This window comes from Canis lupus, chromosome 35 (assembly GCF_003254725.2).
Source record: "Canis lupus dingo isolate Sandy chromosome 35, ASM325472v2, whole genome shotgun sequence".
Lineage (NCBI taxonomy): Eukaryota > Metazoa > Chordata > Mammalia > Carnivora > Canidae > Canis > Canis lupus.
The window spans coordinates 16835351-16855852 of record NC_064277.1 but is presented as its reverse complement, the minus strand read 5'-3'; the positions used below and the strand labels follow the sequence as shown (position 1 = coordinate 16855852).

The following is a 20502-nucleotide window of genomic DNA, read 5'->3' as shown; positions in this document are numbered from 1 at the left end:
CACTAATACACCTGCTCTTGACTCTTTTCTAGAAAAAGTAATATAGTTTAGTTCTTATAAAAGTGTTCAACTTTATACATGTTTATCTAATTATTTCCAAGGGATTTTTTTTCTATTCTTTTCCTTCCTTTATGATACATGTTTTTTTAAAAAAAACAAAAAACAACTTTTTTTCCAGAAGGGATAAAATCCTGTTTTGGAAGCACCCTCACAGACACAAATCACTGTGGCTTTGGTAGGATGCATCCTTTGGGGTACACCATCACTGGAGTAAACAGAACGACAGGGCACCTTGCAGAGCCTGGGGTCCCCTCCCACCTGGAGCTGGCAACTCTGTTGCTGCCAGGTGGTCCTCAGTGCTGCCGATCCTCCCAGTCATTCTCTCCCCAGCAAGGAAGTATAAGACTCAGTACATGTTGTATTCAATTTAATGTTTAAGTTTTTTTTCTCTAAACCTCATTTCTGAGCATTGAAAATATTTTGAATATCTTGAACTTTTTTTAAAAGACCATAATGACCATCTGTGTATCTGTTAGTTATGCTCTAATAGTTATCAACATTCTTTCCTTGTTTGAAGAGTATGTTTTTAACATCATGAATTTTCTCTGTCACCAAAAAAAGTGTTCTCATTCTTCACCTCTCTGTAACATTTTCCTAGATGAAATGGAGTTTGAGCTATGTTGACATTTTGCAAGTGTCATCCTGAAGGGCTAATGGTGTGTAATGTTCGCTTTGCTACCACATGTCATCCCTTCTTGGTCCTGCAGGAGTGCTCTTCTATCCCCATTTTATAGACACAGAAACTGAGGCTCAGAGGAGTTGAATAAATTTGCCCAACCTAAGATGGTCAGATGGTGGCAGAGCTATAGTTGTTTGGCTCCAAATTCTGACCCTTCACTACTATCCTATTTTACTTCCAGAAATTCCAGGGTCTCTTGGCTGGCTCAGTCGGTGGAGTGTGTGACTCTTGATCTCTGGGTTGTAAATTCTAGCCCTGTATTGGTTGTAGGGATTACTTAAAAATAAAATCTTTTTTTTTTTTTTTAAGATTTTATTTATTCGAGAGAGAGAGAGAGAGAGAGAGAGAGAGAGGCAGAGACAGGCTGAGGGAGAAGTAGGCTCCCTGCAAGGAGCCCGATGTGGGACTTGATCTTGGATCCTGGGATCATGCCCTGGGCCAAAGGTAGGCTCTCAACTGCTGAGCCACCCAGGTGTCCCCCAAAAATAGAATCTTAAAAACAAAAACAAAAACAAAAACAAAAACAAAACAAAGAAATTCCATGTAGTCATGCTAGAAGGATATAGTGCAAATATACCAAAAAGAAAAATTCAAACCATAAGTTTTTCCATTCCAATACAATATTAATTGTTTTTCTTTTTGAGTTTTATTGCAAATAAAAGCAGGTTAAGTGGACTGATAATTTTTAAAATGATGCAGTTCACTTGGTGATGGGCACTAAGGAGGGCACTTGATTGTATGAGCACTGGGTGTTGTACTATATGTTGGCAAATTGAATTTAAATTAAATAAATAAATAAATAAATAAATAAAGCAGTTCTTTGTAAAGGAATATTTGGATTATTGGGATTTTATTACAAATGCATTTGGAATTAAAATTTTAAACTCACAACATACTAAACACTAAGATAATTAAAGCTGTCTTAGCCTCCATGCGTCTCATCAGATCTGCCTTAAGATCTGAGATGGAAGGACCGTGTGCACTCACTCTACAGTCCCCAGCAGTGTCTCCATCCTTGCCGTCATGGTGGGGAGGCTGGTCATGGTCGGGAGGCTGGGCGGGTGGGCCATGCCAGTCAGCAGGTCTTTTTTTTTTTTTTCTCTTTTAAGATTTTATTTATTTATTCATGACAGACACAGAGAGAGAGAGAGAGAGAAAGAGAAAGAGAGAGAGGCAGAGACACAGGCAGAGGGAGAAGCAGGCTCCATGCAGGGAGCCCGACGTGGGACTCGATCCCCGGTCTCCAGGATCACACCCTGGGCTGCAGGCAGCACCAAACCGCTGGGCCACCAGGGCTGCCCCAGTCAGCAGGTCTAACAGATTCCTCCTTCAAAATAAATGTCTTTTGTCCTCTCCATTCTCTTGTCTTTGCAGTGGTGCCAACTTTGTGGTGATTGGTGCCCCTTCGAGTTCATATCTCTCTGCTGACCCTGTAGATCATGTGGCCGGCCTCCCTCCCTCCCCCTTCCTAAAACACATCTGACTGTGTTATTCTCATTGCACAAACCGTCTATGGCAGTTGCTTCTGGAAAAAGTCAAAGTCAGCATGGTGTCCAGTGCTCCATGCACTTGAGTTGTTATGTATTATTTCTCTTTTTTTGCTTTCAAATACCTCTGTCCACCTGCTACTTCCTGAACATATCGTGTGCTCTCCAATTTTGTTTTGGCTGTTCCCTGCCTAAGATTTGCTCCCAGTGCATCTACATGCACTTTTTGTGGCTTTATTGATAGCCTAATCCAGAAGTGCTCAATTTTCTGCCGTCCTGAGGGAAGTGGTAGTTTGCAGCCTTCTACTGCCACTCCTTTCTTGTACACTAAAGCCATTTCTCCTTTGAGATTCTCCTATATTTTTATGAAAGGCCTTGGCACAGTCGGAGCAGTAATTGATGCCATTAACCACATGGATCATCTCTTTGAGATGGACATTTCACATTACCAGTACCTACATGGATTGCCAGCCAGTGCCCTAAGCTTACAGAGCTTTCACTGAATTCTTCCAGACTTAAGAGACGCAATACTCTAGCTGTTTGGAATGTGTGTGTTGGGGAGTAGACTTGGGGTATACAGCTAGAAACTGCCCAGATTTGAATCTAATGGCACTGCTGCCAGTTGTGTGACTTTGAGCAAGTCATGCCATTGTTGTACTTGTACCTTGGTATTTTTTTATCTGAAAAATGATAAAGAGAGCCTTACAGGGTTATCAGGTATGTTAAATGAGTTAAATTAAGTGGAAATAATAGAAACATATCTGGTACATAGTTAGAATTCAGTAAAGGGTAGCTTGTTTGTTTGTTTGTTTGTTTTTTTAAGTAAACTCTTCACCCAAGATGGGGCTTGAACGCACGACCCCAAGATCGAGTCGCATGGTGTATCAGTTAATCCCGCCAGACACCCTTGTAAGGGCCATTCCATTTCACAGGTGTGTGAAACTATGACCAAGTCAGAGTTTAGAACACCCTGAAACATTCTACTTCTGAAATACTGTATCTTGCGCATTGACTGTCACATCTTCTCTTTCCACCACACCAGCATCGTTGCCCTTTAATTTTATCCAGGCCATGAGTTTCTCATCTTTCCATTTTCTCCTAGTCTATTGTCTGCCTCCTGACTTTTCACATCCTTCTCTACTCAACCTGGGCCCTATTGGGTCATCCCGCTGAACCATATCAGCCTTTCACCCACCGCTAGGATTTGTGTTCTTGAAAAGCACCACAGTTAGCAAAGTCCATAGGTGGCAAGATCAAAGTCTTATAGGGGTAGGGGATTAAGAGAAACACAACTGAAAAATGACATTAATTATGTATCTTAAACCCAATAGATTCTAGAAGACCTGCTCTTTCATAGCAAACTAGAATACTGCTCTGATAGATAATGCTTCCCTTGAATGAATCGACTTCTTTGTGTGTTCTAAAAATTTTTCTGTAGCTTGCTGTGAGCTTTATAATCTCCTAACTTGTTTTTAAAGTTTTCAAACCAGCCTTTGTCATGGAATTTAATGTTTTTGACATTTACATTCTTCTTGTAATAGTTTGTAATAAGCCTTCTTGTAATAGGCTCTTCAAAGTGCATACGTAGCCCTTTCTGCTTTTATAATTTGTAGATGTCCTTGTTATATGTTTTAAATTTTTGGATATATTAACTTGTTCGTACGCAGGCATAAAAACTTCAAGCTGTAGTCAATAAATCCTGGTTGAAGAGGAGCCTTTCTACCCACCTATTTGACAAAACCCCAATCCTGTATCATCCTATGACCCAGCATCTCTGTTTCTGTGGCCAAATTGCTAAACTTGACAACAGAATAATCTTATAATCCTCTGGTCTTCACTTGGGATGTATGCTCTGATACTTTTTTTGCACAGACAGTTGCCCCTATTGGGATGCCATTGCTTTGCCATGTCAGACTGGTGACTCTTTTTGCCTTCTAAATTCTCCTTAGGGGTTTTCTCTTCTGAGACCCTTCCCCTCTTTTTCAACTGATCTCACCTTTTGGGGCTGTTCCTGTGCATATCACATCATATTGTAATATGTGTATATAAATTCTGTTTACTGTTTGAAAGACAACATATCTAATTTATTTTTATACTACAACAAAGTAGCACACAGTGGATGTTAAATATTTGTTGACAGAATAGAGCTTTGTTTCTATCTGTGCTGTGACACTTAATTACAGTCCACTCAGAGTCACTTATACGCATGTGTATCTGTCTCTCTCACAAAGTATTAGCCTCTTGGGATTAGAGAGCATCCCTCATTCCCCTGGATATCCCTCAAAGCACCTATATTTTGCAGCATAGGAATTGGTACTCAATAAATATTTGTTGGTTAACAGAGTACTTGGACAATTTAGGCAGCTCAGTGCTTTCTTCCCTATGTGAAAGTGGAAATGGTGATCAGGGACTTCATGAAATACATGTCCTTGGACTAATCTCCAGGAGTCCGATGTCATATATCTGTACATCTTTCAGATATAAGTTGTGGCAATCTCCAACATTAAATCAATAAAGTAGTTAACACATGGAAGAGAAATTCCTGTTTCAGAAGAAGACACTGAAAAAGAAAAAAAAAGACACTGATCCATCATGTCTCTTGTAGCATTGACTCGTGTTAGGATTCATGCACATTGAGGTCTTTGGCCATCTAACTTCTGAGTAGCTAACGATAATTGATAAGGTGCAAGAAATGGACAGAAGACTCCTTGTCCCATAAATCTTCCAATATGAGGTATGGGGAAATATCTACAGCTCTCTAGGGTTATTGTGGTGATATGCTGTTTATACTGCTTTATTTCACTTGTTTGTTAAACTTCCCATGTCTGGAGTAGCTACTAAATTAAGTACCAATTCCTCATTTCAAGACCTGGCCCAGTATAGGTCCACCTTATTTTTACAGTCCTATTTCCCTGTGTGTGTATCTCTTGTAGTCTTACCAAAATACCGTTCTGAACTTAGTTGACCTCTGAAACCTTTGAGGGTTTAACCCTTGTTAACATCCATTTGAACTTCTCAATATGAAATGCTGGTCTAGAGAAATAGCTATTTTTAAATAAGTCATTGAAAAGTCTCCATTTGCTAACAATCTCTAAAGTCCTCATTACTATTAAATGCAAGCAGTCTTGCGCCCAAATTTTGGGATTGTGGTGGTAATTGAAGAAAATCTTCACATCTGGATTATGTTTAACTCACTAATGTAAAAAATTAGTTCTGAGTTCTTGTAATGCTTTCAGTTCTGCATGACTGTGGGATTGTGGGTGGAGGTCACAGAAGTAGCATGTATGGCATGACCTCTCCTTTCAGGGAGTTTAAATTTTAAGGATACATGAGATTCAAAGATAGAATTACTGAAGGCTACAGGACTTTGTGTGTGCTTGTAAGTGCTAAGTTGTTTTGTCAACCATAGAGATCCTGGCTGTGTGTGTGTGTGGGGGGTCCTACCAGTGATGGTAAAGGCAAGGTGTTCTCAAAACAACACTCGAGAAATTGAAGTAGTTGACCTGAGCTTTGATCTATGTCTTGGAGAGTAGGAAAATTTGGTCTGGCAGACCGGGGAGACAGAAATGGCATAAAGGCATGGAAATGACAGGGGTTGTGTGTTGAATATACCTGATATCGGTGACCTTAAAGGGATCCACAGACTTGCTTATCCTGAGAGAGAAAGGCAGCTTTAGTGTTTTGTAGAATAGAGCTACCATCCATGTACAACTACTACTCTTTCTTTTTTCTTTCTTTCTTTCTTTCTTTCTTTCTTTCTTTCTTTCTTTCTTTCTTTCTTTCTTTCTTTCTTTCTTTCTTTCTCCTTTCTTCTTTCTTTCTTTCTTTCTTTTGGAAAATGGGCAGAAGTCAAAATTTCTTTTCACATGTAATAAATGTTAGGGAAAATTTTGAAATGATACACTTACTGAAAATTGTACATTTGATTTAAAAATAACTTCCTTCTTCATGGACTGTACAAAATTACAAAATGGCTCAAATAATTCCTACCAGCGTTTCTAACATCATATATTACTGTGAAACAGTTCCTGAGTAGGAAGAGATTGGAGACGTTCTAGTCCAACCCCCTCATTCTATTTTGTTTTAGTGTTTAAGTTTTGGATGTGATCCTCGGGTGACCTAGCATGCACAGGACCATAAACATCATGGCTAACATTTATTGAGGGCACTTGAGCGCCAGCCCAACGTGTACGTCCTTATTTTCTCTCCAAATCCTAGGATCTAGAAACACAACCTTGTTGGCTTCTAAAATGCCAAATTGTGTTTGCTTTATTTCTTTGGAAGACATACACACACACACACACACACACACACACACACACACCCCATCATAACTTATAGAGGATTACAGGATTTTTTATTTTTTTTATTTATGATAGTCACAGAGAGAGAGAGAGAGAGAGAGAGAGAGAGAGGCAGAGACATAGGCAGAGGGAGAAGCAGGCTCCATGCACCGGGAGCCCGACGTGGGATTCGATCCCGGGTCTCCAGGATCGTGCCCTGGGCCAAAGGCAGGCGCCAAACCACTGTGCCACCCAGGGATCCCGGATTACAGGGTTTTTAAAACAGGGACTTATTTTGAAGCTAAATGAGATGGGAAGTGGAGAGTAGTGGTTGGTACACATACCTTCCTTTCTCTGAGTGTCCACAGAATGCTCCACTCTCTGATAAGTCAGCAGCCAAGTCTCTCTGTGGGTCAGTGGGGTCTGTTTGCAGGGGGATGTTCTTTATAGTTAATTGAATGTTTGCTTGGCCAAGGATGTTTCCTCTTTCTGAGCCATGCCGGGATCTGCCATAGGCTGGACCTTACTGAGAGTTAGATGAAACTCTTTGTTGAGATGACTTTACTGATAAAATCAATGAGGCCTTAATTTAAAAATATTAATATTGAGTATATTTGTGATACATGATTGATATTATTCATCCTTTTTCATATACATGTATGAAAGCTTTTATCTTTACAGTGTCATTTCATACTAATTTTTTTCAAGGGATAACATACTATAGTTAGTTATAGTATAAGTATTACTCATATTGAAAACATTTTTCTTCACGACTACCAGAGAATGTCATGTAGCCTCTGGGGGCTGGGATAGTAAATCATGGTTCTGAATTAGGATGACTTCATTGCTGGACTCAATTTAAATTTTAAGAAAGATTTACCAATTATGAAGTACAGTTGTAGCACATGGAGTGACTTACTTTTCCTTCTTTAGTAAGGATCTTTGTTCTAAACTAAATGATGAGTAAATTTGGATAGCATCAGGTCCATTTAGTGACTTCCCTTTTACCCATGCTTCCTAGTTTCCATTTATTCTTTTTTTTTTTTTTTTTAAAGAGCGGGAGAAGAGGGGAGGAGGGGCAGAGGGAAGGGGAGAGAGAGAATCCTACACAGGCTCCTCGCCCAGCGTGGAGCCTGACATGGGGCTCAATCTCACAACCCTGAGATCATGACCTGAGCTGAAAAAAGAGTCAGATGCTTAACTGATTGAGCCATCCAGGCTCAATCAACCCCTCTATTTATTCTTCAGCAGTCCTGAGAAACAGAAAAAGGTAGCAGAAGCATGTTGCCATTCCCATATTATGTGCTGTCTCTCTAAGTGAAAGGTGTATATTTTTAATAATATTTATAACGCTGAAATAAGATTGGTTGCCTAAGACAAAGAAAGAAAGCCACACTGGAACATCACTGAAGATAGAATAGCTTTATTGTTAGACAACTCAGGAGATAAATATACTACTGGTTACAAACCAGCATTTGTTCTTTGCTGGTGCTGCTGATCATTTATACAGTTGCGGCATAAAGGGAGCACACGAAAACTCTGGAGAGATCCCTGTGATTCCTGTTAGCACGTTCTACCCCCATTAGGTTGCTTGGCTCATTGTAGCCTTAATGTGAAATGTTTATTTTATTAACTTGGTCCATGCTGTCTCGTCTGATTGCCTTATGATCTCCCAAGTCGCTTCTCTGTCCTTTGTTAAATAAAGCAGTGATTTAAATGGCTTTTAAAAAGTAAAGCAACTAAAATAAGAGAAAGTTTAGTCAAAAGTACTGTGCACAGTGTTTTTATTATTGTTGTACCTGCTCGGAACTGATGCCCTCCAGAGCAGTGTTCCACTTAAGGAAAGTTTCTTGGCAGAAATCTCCAAAGTTTATGCACAAAGCTCTGTTGCTTTGTTAGAATTAAAAGCAGTCATGCATTTTTATTCTAACATTCATAAATGTTTATCCTGTTTGAAAGGGTAGACAGAATGTTGAGACTTATTTGATGGCAGCCAGAGATACCAGTTTTTCTAGAGAGGGTTTCCCTCTAAAACCTGAAGATCAGGGCACCTGGGTGGCTCAGTGAAGCATCTGCCTTTGGCTCAGGTTATGGTCTCAGGGTCCTGGGATGGAGTCCCATGTCAGGCTCCCTGCTGAGCCTTCTCCCTCTCCCTCTGCCTGCCTCTCCCCCTGCTTGTGCTCTCACTTCTTTCTCTGTCTATGTCAAATAAATAAATAAAATCTTTTAAATAAATAAATAAAACCTGAAGATTAAAAAAAATCACATTCTCATTGTGCCTGTCTGAGGTAATGACCTAAGGGATCCTTTTAGCTCAGTCATACAATTTCAAGAAGATGGTATTTCAGCATGATCATTATAGGAATGTCATGGTTTTCTTCCCCTACATTTAAAACATTCAAGTTGTCTACCTGCTTTTGGAATCAAAAAATCAATGGACATTCTTCTCTTGCTACTGAGCTCTGGGTTTTATCTAGGGCCCTCAGAGCTCCTTGCCAAGTGTTGGGCGCAAAGCTGGAGAAAGGTCACTGTGCTATTTTTGCCTCTACCTTTTGATTTTCATGCCCTCTGCCCTGGAAAATCCATTTTGTTTTTCTCCAGATTTTATTCCTCATGAAGAAGGAATAAAGCCACAGGAAAAATTCCCTCATTTCTATTTAACAGTAATTTCACGATTTATGAATGGATGATACTGGAGGTTGGTTAAAAACAACCACATCAAGAAGGTGCCGAACCACCATAGGATCGCATTATATAAAAATCATAGTTCAGCTCTTTAATTTTATATACATGGAAAACATATGCAGAGCCAGCCGGTCAGCCTACTGGCTTGTTACTCTGAAAACTGTTTGCTTTTTAGAGTTTTCCTCCAGGTGGCAATTTCAGTCATTTTTGAGATATCAACATGCAAAAGTGAAAGTTTAAAAAAGTGCATGTGTGGCTGGTGATTGGGGGGGAAGGCATAAATTTCTTAAATTTCTCTTCAGTGTTGAAATATGTGAAAATTGTTGAGAACCATGGCTTTTATTTATTTATTTTAAAGATTTATTTAATCATTTGGTGGGGGGTGGCGGGGGAGAGGGAGAGAGAGAGAATCTCCAGCAGACTCTCCGCTGAGTGTGGAGCCAATCTCATGTCTTGATCCCGTGACCCTGAGATCATGACCTGAGCTGAAACCAAGAGTCAGATGCCTAACCAACTGTACCACCCAGGCACCCCATTGAACAAATGTAATACTTTTTCACACTCACACAAAATATAATAGGTTATCACTTCAGGCAGTGAAGTGAATTTGGCTTCTCATCTTTGTAGAGTATCTTTCAGATCATGTTATCAAGATGCTGAGTTTCCCTTATGTTTTTTCTCTTTCATTGCTTCCCTCTGATGTGGCTGCTGTGTTGACAACCCTTTCTACTTCTGCTGCTGAATTTTTGTTTCCATCATTAAGGAAACCTCCCAAGGTAAGCAGTGATGCAGAATTTGGCATGCATACTAAGTGCACAAATGTCCAGGACTTCATCCATCACAGTAACCCATGTGGAACACCTCTCCTATTGGAAGAAAAATCAGCATTCTAATTAAAACTTAAACCATGAAAAAAACTATGTGTGTAATGACATAAAATTAGAATGCTCCTCTACATTCACAAAGCACTTACATACATTATCTCATTCTTGGAATTAATGCTCTGGTCCTCAGAGCAAATCTGTCAGCTTACTGTTTCTGTTTTATTGATGATGAAATGAGGCTCAGAGAGTGAAATAGTGTGTTATTTTGCACATTGGGTAAGTGGAGAAGCTGGGACTATAGAGTATCACTACCTAGAAAATAGACCAAACTGGTGACATCATAGAATGATGATTGACTGGATGATAATCTTTTCTGTATCTTACCAAGAATAGTTAATAGGATTGGGAAAATTCTCCACTTTCAGATAGTGTTTTAGCCACCCACCAACTCTGTGTGCTCCATTGGAGTTTCTTGCCCCTTCCAAACTCCACTGACTAGAGTTGTTCTTGCTCTGGCCAGTCTTCAATGGCATGTTCACCAGTGAGTAACCCGTAAGTTAGAGGCTAGGTGGGGGAAAAAGAATATGAGAAGGAAGGGATCTGAATGACCAACTCCTGAATAATTGAAGGCTGATTTTGTTACCAGTGAGTATTTTATTGTGTACCAAAGGGACACCTAGTGCCAAAAGGAAGGAGAAGTTCAACCACTCCCTGACCAATAATGCTGGTTATAGCTTTGAGATGGAATCAAGACAGGATAACCACTCCCCCCCTCACCCCCCAACCTCCACCATTATATGGTTAGAATATAAGACATGCTGGGGAGGGTAAGGAATCTATAATAAATTTGGCTTATGTGCCTCTGGGGGTATGAAGGAAACTCTAACTTAGCTTTTAGAAATGGAAACCCACCCAAATGCTGAATGTCATCCTTTATGTTTATTGGGGGCGATAAAGGAATTGTCCTTGGCATGAAGAGTTTCAACTCCAGCAAGGAAGGTACATATGGAGCACATACTATGAGCTCTTTTAAGAAAGAGGAAATAAAAGATGTTATAGAAATGTAAGCACTGGCATATGGCCAACTCTGAGGAATCAGACGTTCTCCTTGAGTACTTACTGATGTGGACATATAGTCCCCCAAGAGCTACAACCAAAAAAGTGTCTCTGTTACTCAGAAAAATGTGAGTTCCCCTAAGTAGTTCTTCCTTCTCTTACTGTAAGTCCTGGAGGTTTCAGAACAAACTGTCCACCTTGTGATACATTTAATTCTTGCCCCACAGAAAAAGGCAATGAGATCCTAATCAATTCCACATATGGCTCCTTAGTGAAGGAGGAGCACTAAAATTACAAAAAGGCACAAAAATACAGTTTTAAAGAATCACTAATTCTTCATACACAAAAATTTCCTTTCTACTCAGTATATAGAGCTTAGTGGTTTCCCTAAGTGTTCTATTGATAGTTCCTAAGAAGTATCATGAGATTTTCAAAATAAAATCCTTGTGAAATTACCGCTTTTATATATATACATATATACTTATATATATACACACACACACACATACATGTCGTAAGGCACACCTGAGAAGTATAAAGATCATCTTGAAATTAAATAAGTGACCCAATAGAGTCGTATTTTGAAAAAAGACATTAAAATAAATAAGGTCTTTTCTTGCAGAAATTGTAACATTGATAGCAAACAGGAAAGGAAAAAGTGTTTTTGATGATTACATAAAATTTTATTGATTTAGAACAATTCAATTTTTTTTGCAAATGACATATCTGATAAATCTACAAAGAACTTCTCAAACTCAATACCCAAAAAACAAATAGTCCAGGTAAGAAATGGGCAGAGGAAATGAATAGGCGTTTTTCAAAGAAGATACCCAGAAAGACATCCAGATGGCTAACAGATGCATGAAAAGATGCTCAACATCACTGATCGTCAGAGAAGTACAAATCAAAACCATAATGAGATACCACCTCACACCTGTCAGAATGGCTAAATTAACAATACAAGAATAATAGATGTTGGTGAGGATGTGGAAAAAGGGGAACCCTCTTGCACTGTTGGTGGGAATGCAACTTGGTGCAGTCACTCTCGAAAACAATATGGAGGTTCCTCAAAAAGTTAAAAATAGACTACCCTATGACCCAGCAATTGCACCATTATATATTTAGCCAAATGGTAAAAAATACATATTCAGTGGGTATATGGACCCTGCTGTTTATAGCAGCATTATCAACAATAACTGAACTATGGAAAGAACCCAAGTGTCCATCAACTGATGAAAGGATAAAGAAGATGTGGTGTACATATACAACAGAATATTACCCATCATAAAGAATGAAATCTTGCCATTTGCAACAGCGTGGATGGAGCTAGAGAGTATTGCGTGAAGCAAAATAAGTCATAGAAAGATAAATACCATTTGATTTCACTCATGTGGAATTTAGGAAACAAAACAGATGAACATATGGTAAGGGGAAAAAAAGAGAGGGAAGCAAACCATAAGATACTCAGTGATAGAGAACAGAGGGTTGATGGAGGGATGTGGGTGGGGGATGGGCTAAATGGGGGATGGGCATTGAGGGCACTTGTTATAATGAGCACTGTTTTTTTTTTTTTTTTTTTTTTTTTATTAGAGACACACAGAGACAGACAGACAAGCAGGCAGGCAGAGGGAGAAGCAGGCTCCGTGCAGGGAGCCTTACATGGGACTTGATCCTGGGTCTCCAGGATCATGCCCTGGGCTGAAGGCGGCGCTAAACTGCTAAACCACCGGGGCTGCCCAGCACTGGGTTTTATATGTAAGAGATGAATCACTCGGGATCCCTGGGTGGCGCAGCGGTTTAGCGCCTGCCTTTGGCCCAGGGCGCGATCCTGGAGATCCGGGATCGAATCCCACGTCGGGCTCCCAGTGCATGGAGCCTGCTTCTCCCTCTGCCTATGTCTCTGCCTCTCTCTCTCTGTGTATCATAAATAAATAAAAATTTTAAAAAAACCCAAGAGATGAATCCGCCAATTCTACTCCTGAAACCAATACTATGTTATATGTTAATTACCTAGAATTTAAATAAAAATTTGGAAAGAAAAACAAAAAAAAATAAAACAATGAAATTTTGACATGAATAATTAGCAAAATACTCAAAGACTGATTGGTTCATTTTAACAAATAATTGTTCTGGGCAGGGGACAGAATGTTGTATGAATGAGACCTGATCCTAGCATTCTAATGGGGGTGGGGTAGGGAATAATTTAATATAAAATCAAGTATGTTAAAGGCCATAACAGGCAAAATTCTTGTAGAAGTCATAGGATGAAGGGTCCTATTCTGATTTCTGCAGATCTGAGGACAGCTAGGACCTAAAATTAAAAAAATATACTTGAAAGCACTGGAGAAAGACAAAATTAGTGAAGAATTACCAAATCAAGATCCAAGAGATGGTGGCAACTTAGAGAAGTGAGCCTGGTTTTGGGGGTGTATACCATTCAGATAGAGGAGCTTACAGGCAGAGTAGTGTTTCTGACAGCCTCATGGGGTCTGCAGAGCCTAAAAGGACAAAAATATTGGAGTTCAGAGTTTTACCAGAGATGGAATCCTTGGTAAACTCTTTATACTTCGGGTTGGCAGAATAGATTCAGACCCAGCCTTGGCTGGGGTATAAAGATGAAACAGAAGTAAACTAACCTTCACATGGATTTCTGTGTGGTTCTAAGTTCTTTGTGTGATCCGGGAAATCGCAAGCACTAAGATTGGATCAGAGTGAACCTAGAATGGAGGTTCCTATAGGCATCTGGCAGAAGCAAATGTTACCTGTTATCTCAAGTCTCTAAAGATTCCACAGGCCGTTCAAAAAATACAATGTCTGGCACACAAAGATAAAGATGTACATTACAAGGCAATGTGAACAGGAAATAGCAAAAATAATAAACAGTAGAAATAGACCTACAGATGCTTCAGATGTTCACATTTTTAAGCATGAACTTTAAAATAACTCTGCGTATCATATTCGAGGTGATAAAAGATAAGACTTTAAAATGTTGGAGAGGACTAGAAATTATAAAAAGTGACAAAACAGATTTGGAAAATAACCAAGTAGAAATTTTCACCCTGACAATCCCAACCAAAATGAAGAACTTTGTGTTAGGGTTTAACAGCAGACTAGATCCAGTTGAAGAAAGAATTAAATGACTAGAAGGTAGGCTAGCAGAAATGTCAAAATGAAATGCAGAAGAGACAAGGTGCTGGGATAACTGGACATTGGCATGCACAGGAATGAATTTAGATATGGACTTTATACTCTTCATAAGAATTAACTCAATATGGATCATAAACTTAAATATAAGGTGCAAAATCGTAAAACTTCTAGAAGTTAGCATAGGAGAAATCGAAAAGATCTTGGGGTTGCTGATGACGTTTTAGATGCAACTCCAAAAGTGTGACCTGTAAAAGAAAACTTTTTGCAAAGGCACTGTGAAGAGAATGAAAAGAAAGCCAGAGATTGGGAGAAAATATTTGCAAAACATATCTTGCAAAGGACTCTTATCCAAAATATATTTTAAAACTCTGAAATTCAACAGTAAGACAATGAACTACTCAATTAAAAGGTGGGCAAAAGACCTGAACAGACACCTCACCAAGGAAGGGAATCAGATAGCAAACACACACATGAAAAATGGTTAACATCATGTGTCATTAGGGAATTGTACATTAAAATGACAATGAGATGCCACTGCATACCTGTTAGAACAACTAAAATCCAGACATCTGATAATACCAAAGCTGGTGAGGATGTGGAGCAGGAGGAACTGTCATTCATTGCTGGTGAGAATGAAAAGTGGTATAGCCACTTTAGAAGGCAGATCGAAAGTTTTGTTCAATGCTAATCATCTTTTTATCGTATATCTATGTAATCATGCTTCTAGGTATTTACCCAAATGAGTTGAAAAATTTTGTCTGTACAAAAGCTATACATGAATGTTTACAGCAGCTTCACTTATAATTGCCAAAAACTCTAAACAACCAAGATGTTCTTCAGTAAATAAATGGATGAACTGAGGTATTTCCATACAGTGGAAGACTGTATAGAAGACTATATGAATTAACAAGCCATGGAAAAAAACATGAAGGAACTTGAAATGCATATTGCTAAGTGAAAGAAGCCAATCTGAAAAGGCTATATACTTTATGATTCTAACTATGTGACATTCTGGAAAAGGCTTAAACTACAGACATTATAAAAATTATGATGTACCTGGGACAGTACCCATAGCACATGGCAGCTACAGAATAACTGTTGGATGAATGAGGAAAGGAAAGAAAGAAATAGAGATCTGCTGGAGCAGAAGGATACTCACCACTTTAGCGGAAAGAAAGGTTTGAGCCCAGCTAAATTTTACTCCCTTTTACTGGGATAGAGCCACTTTGCTAACGGTTATGCCAGAGAACACTATCTACCCTGATTGCATTCTCAAGAAGATCCAAATGCCTGGCTAGTCCATAATCTGGATGCTTGTTTCTAGCCTGACCCGAAAGCACCCATTAGATCTTACAAACCTCACCAGCAACATGGATCTCTTGTCATTGATTTGGGTTATGAGGAATATTTTTTTGTATAGTTAGTTTGAGCAGTTGTTGAAATTTTGTCTAATTAAGTGATGATGGTAAATAATGATAGTTACCTACCTGCAATATGCACTGTTTCTATTATGTATAAGGATTTTGCACGTTTTACTAAGAAATGTTCTAAGGTAGAAGTACTGATTAGGAGAAGGGAGGGACTGTCATTCTGAATATTTATTTGAGTTAGCACTATTCTGACCCAACTGTTGTGCAGGAAAGGTCTCATAGTCTTTATATTCATCCCTGGTACTGTACTCTTAGAATGCTGTTTCCATTGTTACTATTAATAGTATCAGTCTTTAACTTAGTACTCACCATATACCAGATTCCCTTTAAATCCAAATTAAAATTCAGTGAAAACTTAGTTGCCTTCAAAGGAAAAAAACTCCAAAACAATCAGTGGTTGCCAGGGGGAGTGGACGTTAATTATTAATAATGTATCAGTATTGGTTATAATTGGTTATAATTATAACAAATATAACACACTAATCAAGTTATTAATAGATGAAACTGATGAGGGACACTCAAAAAAGACCAAAATAGGATCTCTGCACCATCTGCTCAGTTTTTCTCTACACCTAAAACTTCTTTCAAAATAGTCTATTAATTATGAAAAAAATAATGTAAGAAATAAAAACGATATGATCACCTCAGTGGATATAGAAAAAGAACATTTGACAAAGGTCAACACTTATTTATGATACAAACTTCAAGCTACAGAGATGCAGAAACCTCATTAATATAGTAAATGGCATCCATTAAAAATCTACAGCTGTCATCATAATTAGTGGTAAAGGACTGACCACTTTACACCTAAGATAGGGAGTAAGGCAAATATATTACTTTAGCCACTTCCATTTAGCATTGACTAGCGCTCTTTGCCAGTGCAATAAGGCAAGAAAAAGAAATAGAAGATGTTTAAATTGGAAAGGAGGAAGCAAAAGCATCTTTATTTATAACTCCAGTCACATACTTGGAAAACATTAAGAAATCTCCCAACAAGCTCCCAGAACTTATAGATGGCAAGGTGGCGGGAAAAACGTCAAAATACAAATTGTATTTTTCTATACTAGCAATGAACAATTAGAAAATAAAATGTAGGGGATCCCTGGATGGCTCAGTAAACCATCCCTGGATGGTTTAGTGACTGCCTTCAGCCCAGGGCGTGATCCTGGAGTCCTGGGATCGAGTCCCACATCGGGCTCCCTGCATGGAGCCTGCTTCTCTCTCTGCCTATGTCTCTGCCTCTCTCTCTCTCTCTCTCTCTCTCTCTCTCTCTCTGTCTCTCATGAACAAATAAATAAAATCTTTAGAAAAGAAAAGAAAATGTAACAGAAGCCCAATAATTTACAGTAGCTTTAGAAACATTAAATACTTAGGGATGTACTTCGTGAAAAATGCACAAGACCTTTTTATTAAAGCTCCACGTATATTTGGTCATCTGATTGTAGGTGGATGTGCCAAGAGAAAAGAGCATCAGCTGTGTTCATAGAATGATAAGGCACAGAATTGGGCATGATGGGCAGTCTTAGGTGACACATCTAGAAAGAGGTTGAATGCAAATCCAGCTTTAGAAGGCCTTGATGCCGGGGTTGTTCCTTGATACCTTCAGTGTTTCTGTCTCCTGCCTGTCTTGAACAAAACAGTGGCTTAGTCAAGGCTCTGTTTCAATAGGTTAATGTGAAAGCAGAACACAGAATAAATTGTGTTTGGTTGGATGAGGGGGCAGAGCTAGAGCTAGAGATGGCATTCAATAAAATGTGCCAGGAAAGAGGTAATAAGGGCCTGCAGTGATGCAGTGCTAGGAAACTGAGAAGAGGCAGCGTCAAATTATCAGAACATCATGAAATACAGTATCCAGGACTTGGATGCTGAGAGCATATAGGAGATGATATAGCAAAGGGAGTCAGAAAGGACTCCGGAGTTTGAAACAAAGTGACTGAAAATCCAGCAGGAGGAGAAGAAAGAGCTGGTTTGGTGCAGGGAGAAGTTGATGGGTTGGATTTTAGAGTGCGTTAAACTGGGAATGATGGCAGAGCACTGATATCAATGCCTAGCGATTGTGCAAGGTTTGCAGTCTTTGCCCTGGAAAGGTCAGGTAAGTTCTTATGAGCAGGAGAAAAGAGGTAGAAGGAAGGGGGTATCTGTTATGTTGTCAAGGAACAGAAGATTAAAGGAACAGAAGACATGAGAGCTTAGAGACTAGGCCTGTGGGACTCCCCATGCTCTGGAGAATGGACACAGGAGGAAGAACCAATAAAAATTAAGGGAAACCAGATGCTCACATGTGGTCTTGCTGCTGGTAGTGGTGTCTAGGAGAATATTTAGATACTTTTTCTTTCCAAATTAGGTTTCTTTTGTTCTTCAGAGTTATTATTATTATTTTTTCTTCCTAGTGTTAAAGCAAGGAAAAGGTGAAGATATTTCTCTGGTTTTTAAAAGATCAAAAATTTTTTTTTAAATATAGCATATATATGTCCCGTGTTGGGATGGAAAGGGAAATTTATGTTTGTATAAATTGTCTTGTGCTGTGTATCTGGACTTTTCTCTTTAGCAAGTGTTACATTTTGTAAGTATGTACTCCTGAACTGAGAGACATTAATTTTAGCATAGTCCGGAGCACATACCTTTAATCCTTTCTCCAGTAGCTCTTATGCAATGTTTATAGGAGTGTGTCCTATTTCCCTTAAAAAGAAAAGCTTTTAGACAAACATGGAGACACCTGCTTTATGCCTTCTCATTAAAACAAAACAAAACAAAACAAAAAACAGGTAAAGAGGCTTTGTCTTCTAATTTTCAGTGTGTGAAAGTAGGTGTGTTTTTCCTTATCAGTGTGATTACTTTTGAGTCCAGAATATTGTCTTAGAGGTATTAATTGCTTGTTTGTTCAGCCACCTTCACATAACCTTTGGATTTTGGGAAGAGGTGGTAAAGAGGGGGAGAAGACACACATGTATGGAGAATCACTATCTAGGCCGTCACGCTTGCTCTGTTGCTGGAGGACAGGAAAATGTCCTCAATCACAGTAGCCAATAGTGTTGCCTTTAGAAAGAAGTGGATTATAGTTCTCCCTGTTGGCCCTCAGAATGTCTGGCACATTCTAGGAACCTTGGCTTCTCATGCTTTGTCATATCTGGCACAAGTGTCTTACTCTCCTGAGGAGCTGCATTGAAACACACAGAAAAACAAGTGAATTCTTCCTCCTTTTTCTGTTTTCTCCTCTCTCTCAGTATTTGTTAAACACCTTCCATGTGCCAAATGAGCACTGCAGGCCTGGAGCAACTTTCTGAACTCAGACTATTCAAACCCGCTTATTCAAAGAGGAGATTGATGCTCAGGAATGAATTTGGCCAGAACCCTCCAGTGACAGAGCTTGGCTCCAATCCGAGGCCTTCTGATTGCCTGTACTTTCTATCTGTTACACCACATGGGTGTAAAGCAGCTTTTCTGTTTGTTGGGTTTTATGAACAAAATAGTAGGAAGCAATAAGAAGGAAGAAATGTAAGGGATGGCTTCAGAAAAGATATTCCATCTTCAGCCATGTGTTTGGCCACAAACAGTGCTGTCCAATAGAAACATAATGTGAGCCACATATGTAATTTAAAATGTTTTCTGATGTACATTAAAAAAATAGATAAAATCAATTTTTAATGTCTTCTATTTAACCAGATGTATCCAAAATATTTATCTTCTATATTTTTTTCTCATACTAAGTCTTCGATGTCTGGTGTGCCTTCTACATGTGTAACACATCCCAGTCCTCAGCAGCCACACAGCACATTTCTGCCTTTATATCTGGGTTCACGGGTATTGACTAGTGACAGCCTAGACTTCCTGCTGTGTGATTTTTCCTAGGAATCATTTTTTTTCTTATCCATTCAAAAGTCATTTATTTCACAAATATTAATTGAGAATATTTGTGAAAAGTCTCATATGGGGAGGTGGTGGGCTTCAAGAGGTGATTAAACTCATGGTCCCTGCTCTCGAGAAATCCAAATGGAGGAAGGAAGATTAAACTTATCAGGCCTGTAGGTAACAGAAAATAGATTATGATATGGGGCACCTGGGTGGCTCAGTGGTTGAGCGTCTGCTTTTGGCTCAGGGTGTGATCCCAGCGTCCTAGGATTGAGTCTCACATCAGGCTCCCCACGGGGAGCCTGCTTTTCTCCCTCTGCCTTTGTCTCTGCCTCTCTCTGTCTCTCATGAACAAATAAATAGAATCTTTAAAAAAAAAAGAAGAAAATAGATTACGATAAACATCATTGACTATTTCAGTATTTTATGACTTCAGAGGAAGAAAGGCTTCATAACTACAAGTGGGGCTCAAGGAGGACCTTCATGTATGGGTATGGTTTCAAAAGATAGGAATATGGGATAGGAATCAAGATGTGTTTGAGGAACAGAAAAAACAAAGTAATTGATGTTAAGGGAAAATTGTTTCTCTAGTCACAACACTGATCCAGCTGTGTGACATTTCCACAATAAGTGGTTCTCTAATTCTCTTTGGACACCAACTGGATATCCTATAAGGCAGTTCAGTGTTGACACTAACTGCCTAGAGTTAGCCCAGATGGCAAGGTTAAGGGCTCAGTCCTAGACAACAGTCCTCACTTCAGGCATGGTCATCACAAGTAGTGTGTCCCCAGGTTGTCTGTACTTGCATCTGACTTTGCTACACATCAAGGCTTCTCAGGACACCCTCCTCAGGTTCAGTTTTGCTAGAATGCCTTACAAGACTCAGGGAAACATTTACTTAGGTTTGCTGGTTTATTATAAAGGGTACAGTTGAGTAGCCAGATAAAGAGGTATGTAGGGCTAGGTCTTGGAAAGGTCCCAAGCACAGAAGCTTCTGTTCCT

At 39.2% G+C, this 20502-nt stretch overlaps 1 protein-coding gene across 8 annotated transcripts in view; it reads left to right on the top strand.

Annotated features, from left to right (window-relative positions):
* KIF13A (kinesin family member 13A) overlaps positions 1-20502 on the top strand; it is a 211328-nt gene that overhangs the window by 74658 nt on the left and 116168 nt on the right. For 7 of the 8 annotated variants that reach the window (XM_049105942.1, XM_049105940.1, XM_049105941.1 and 4 more), the window contains exon 3: positions 9958-9970. The exons of the other annotated variant lie outside the window; for it this stretch is intronic. In XM_049105942.1, coding sequence (XP_048961899.1) covers positions 9958-9970 — 13 coding nt within the window. The remainder of the gene's footprint in view (positions 1-9957; positions 9971-20502) is intronic. 8 annotated transcript variants of the gene reach the window in all.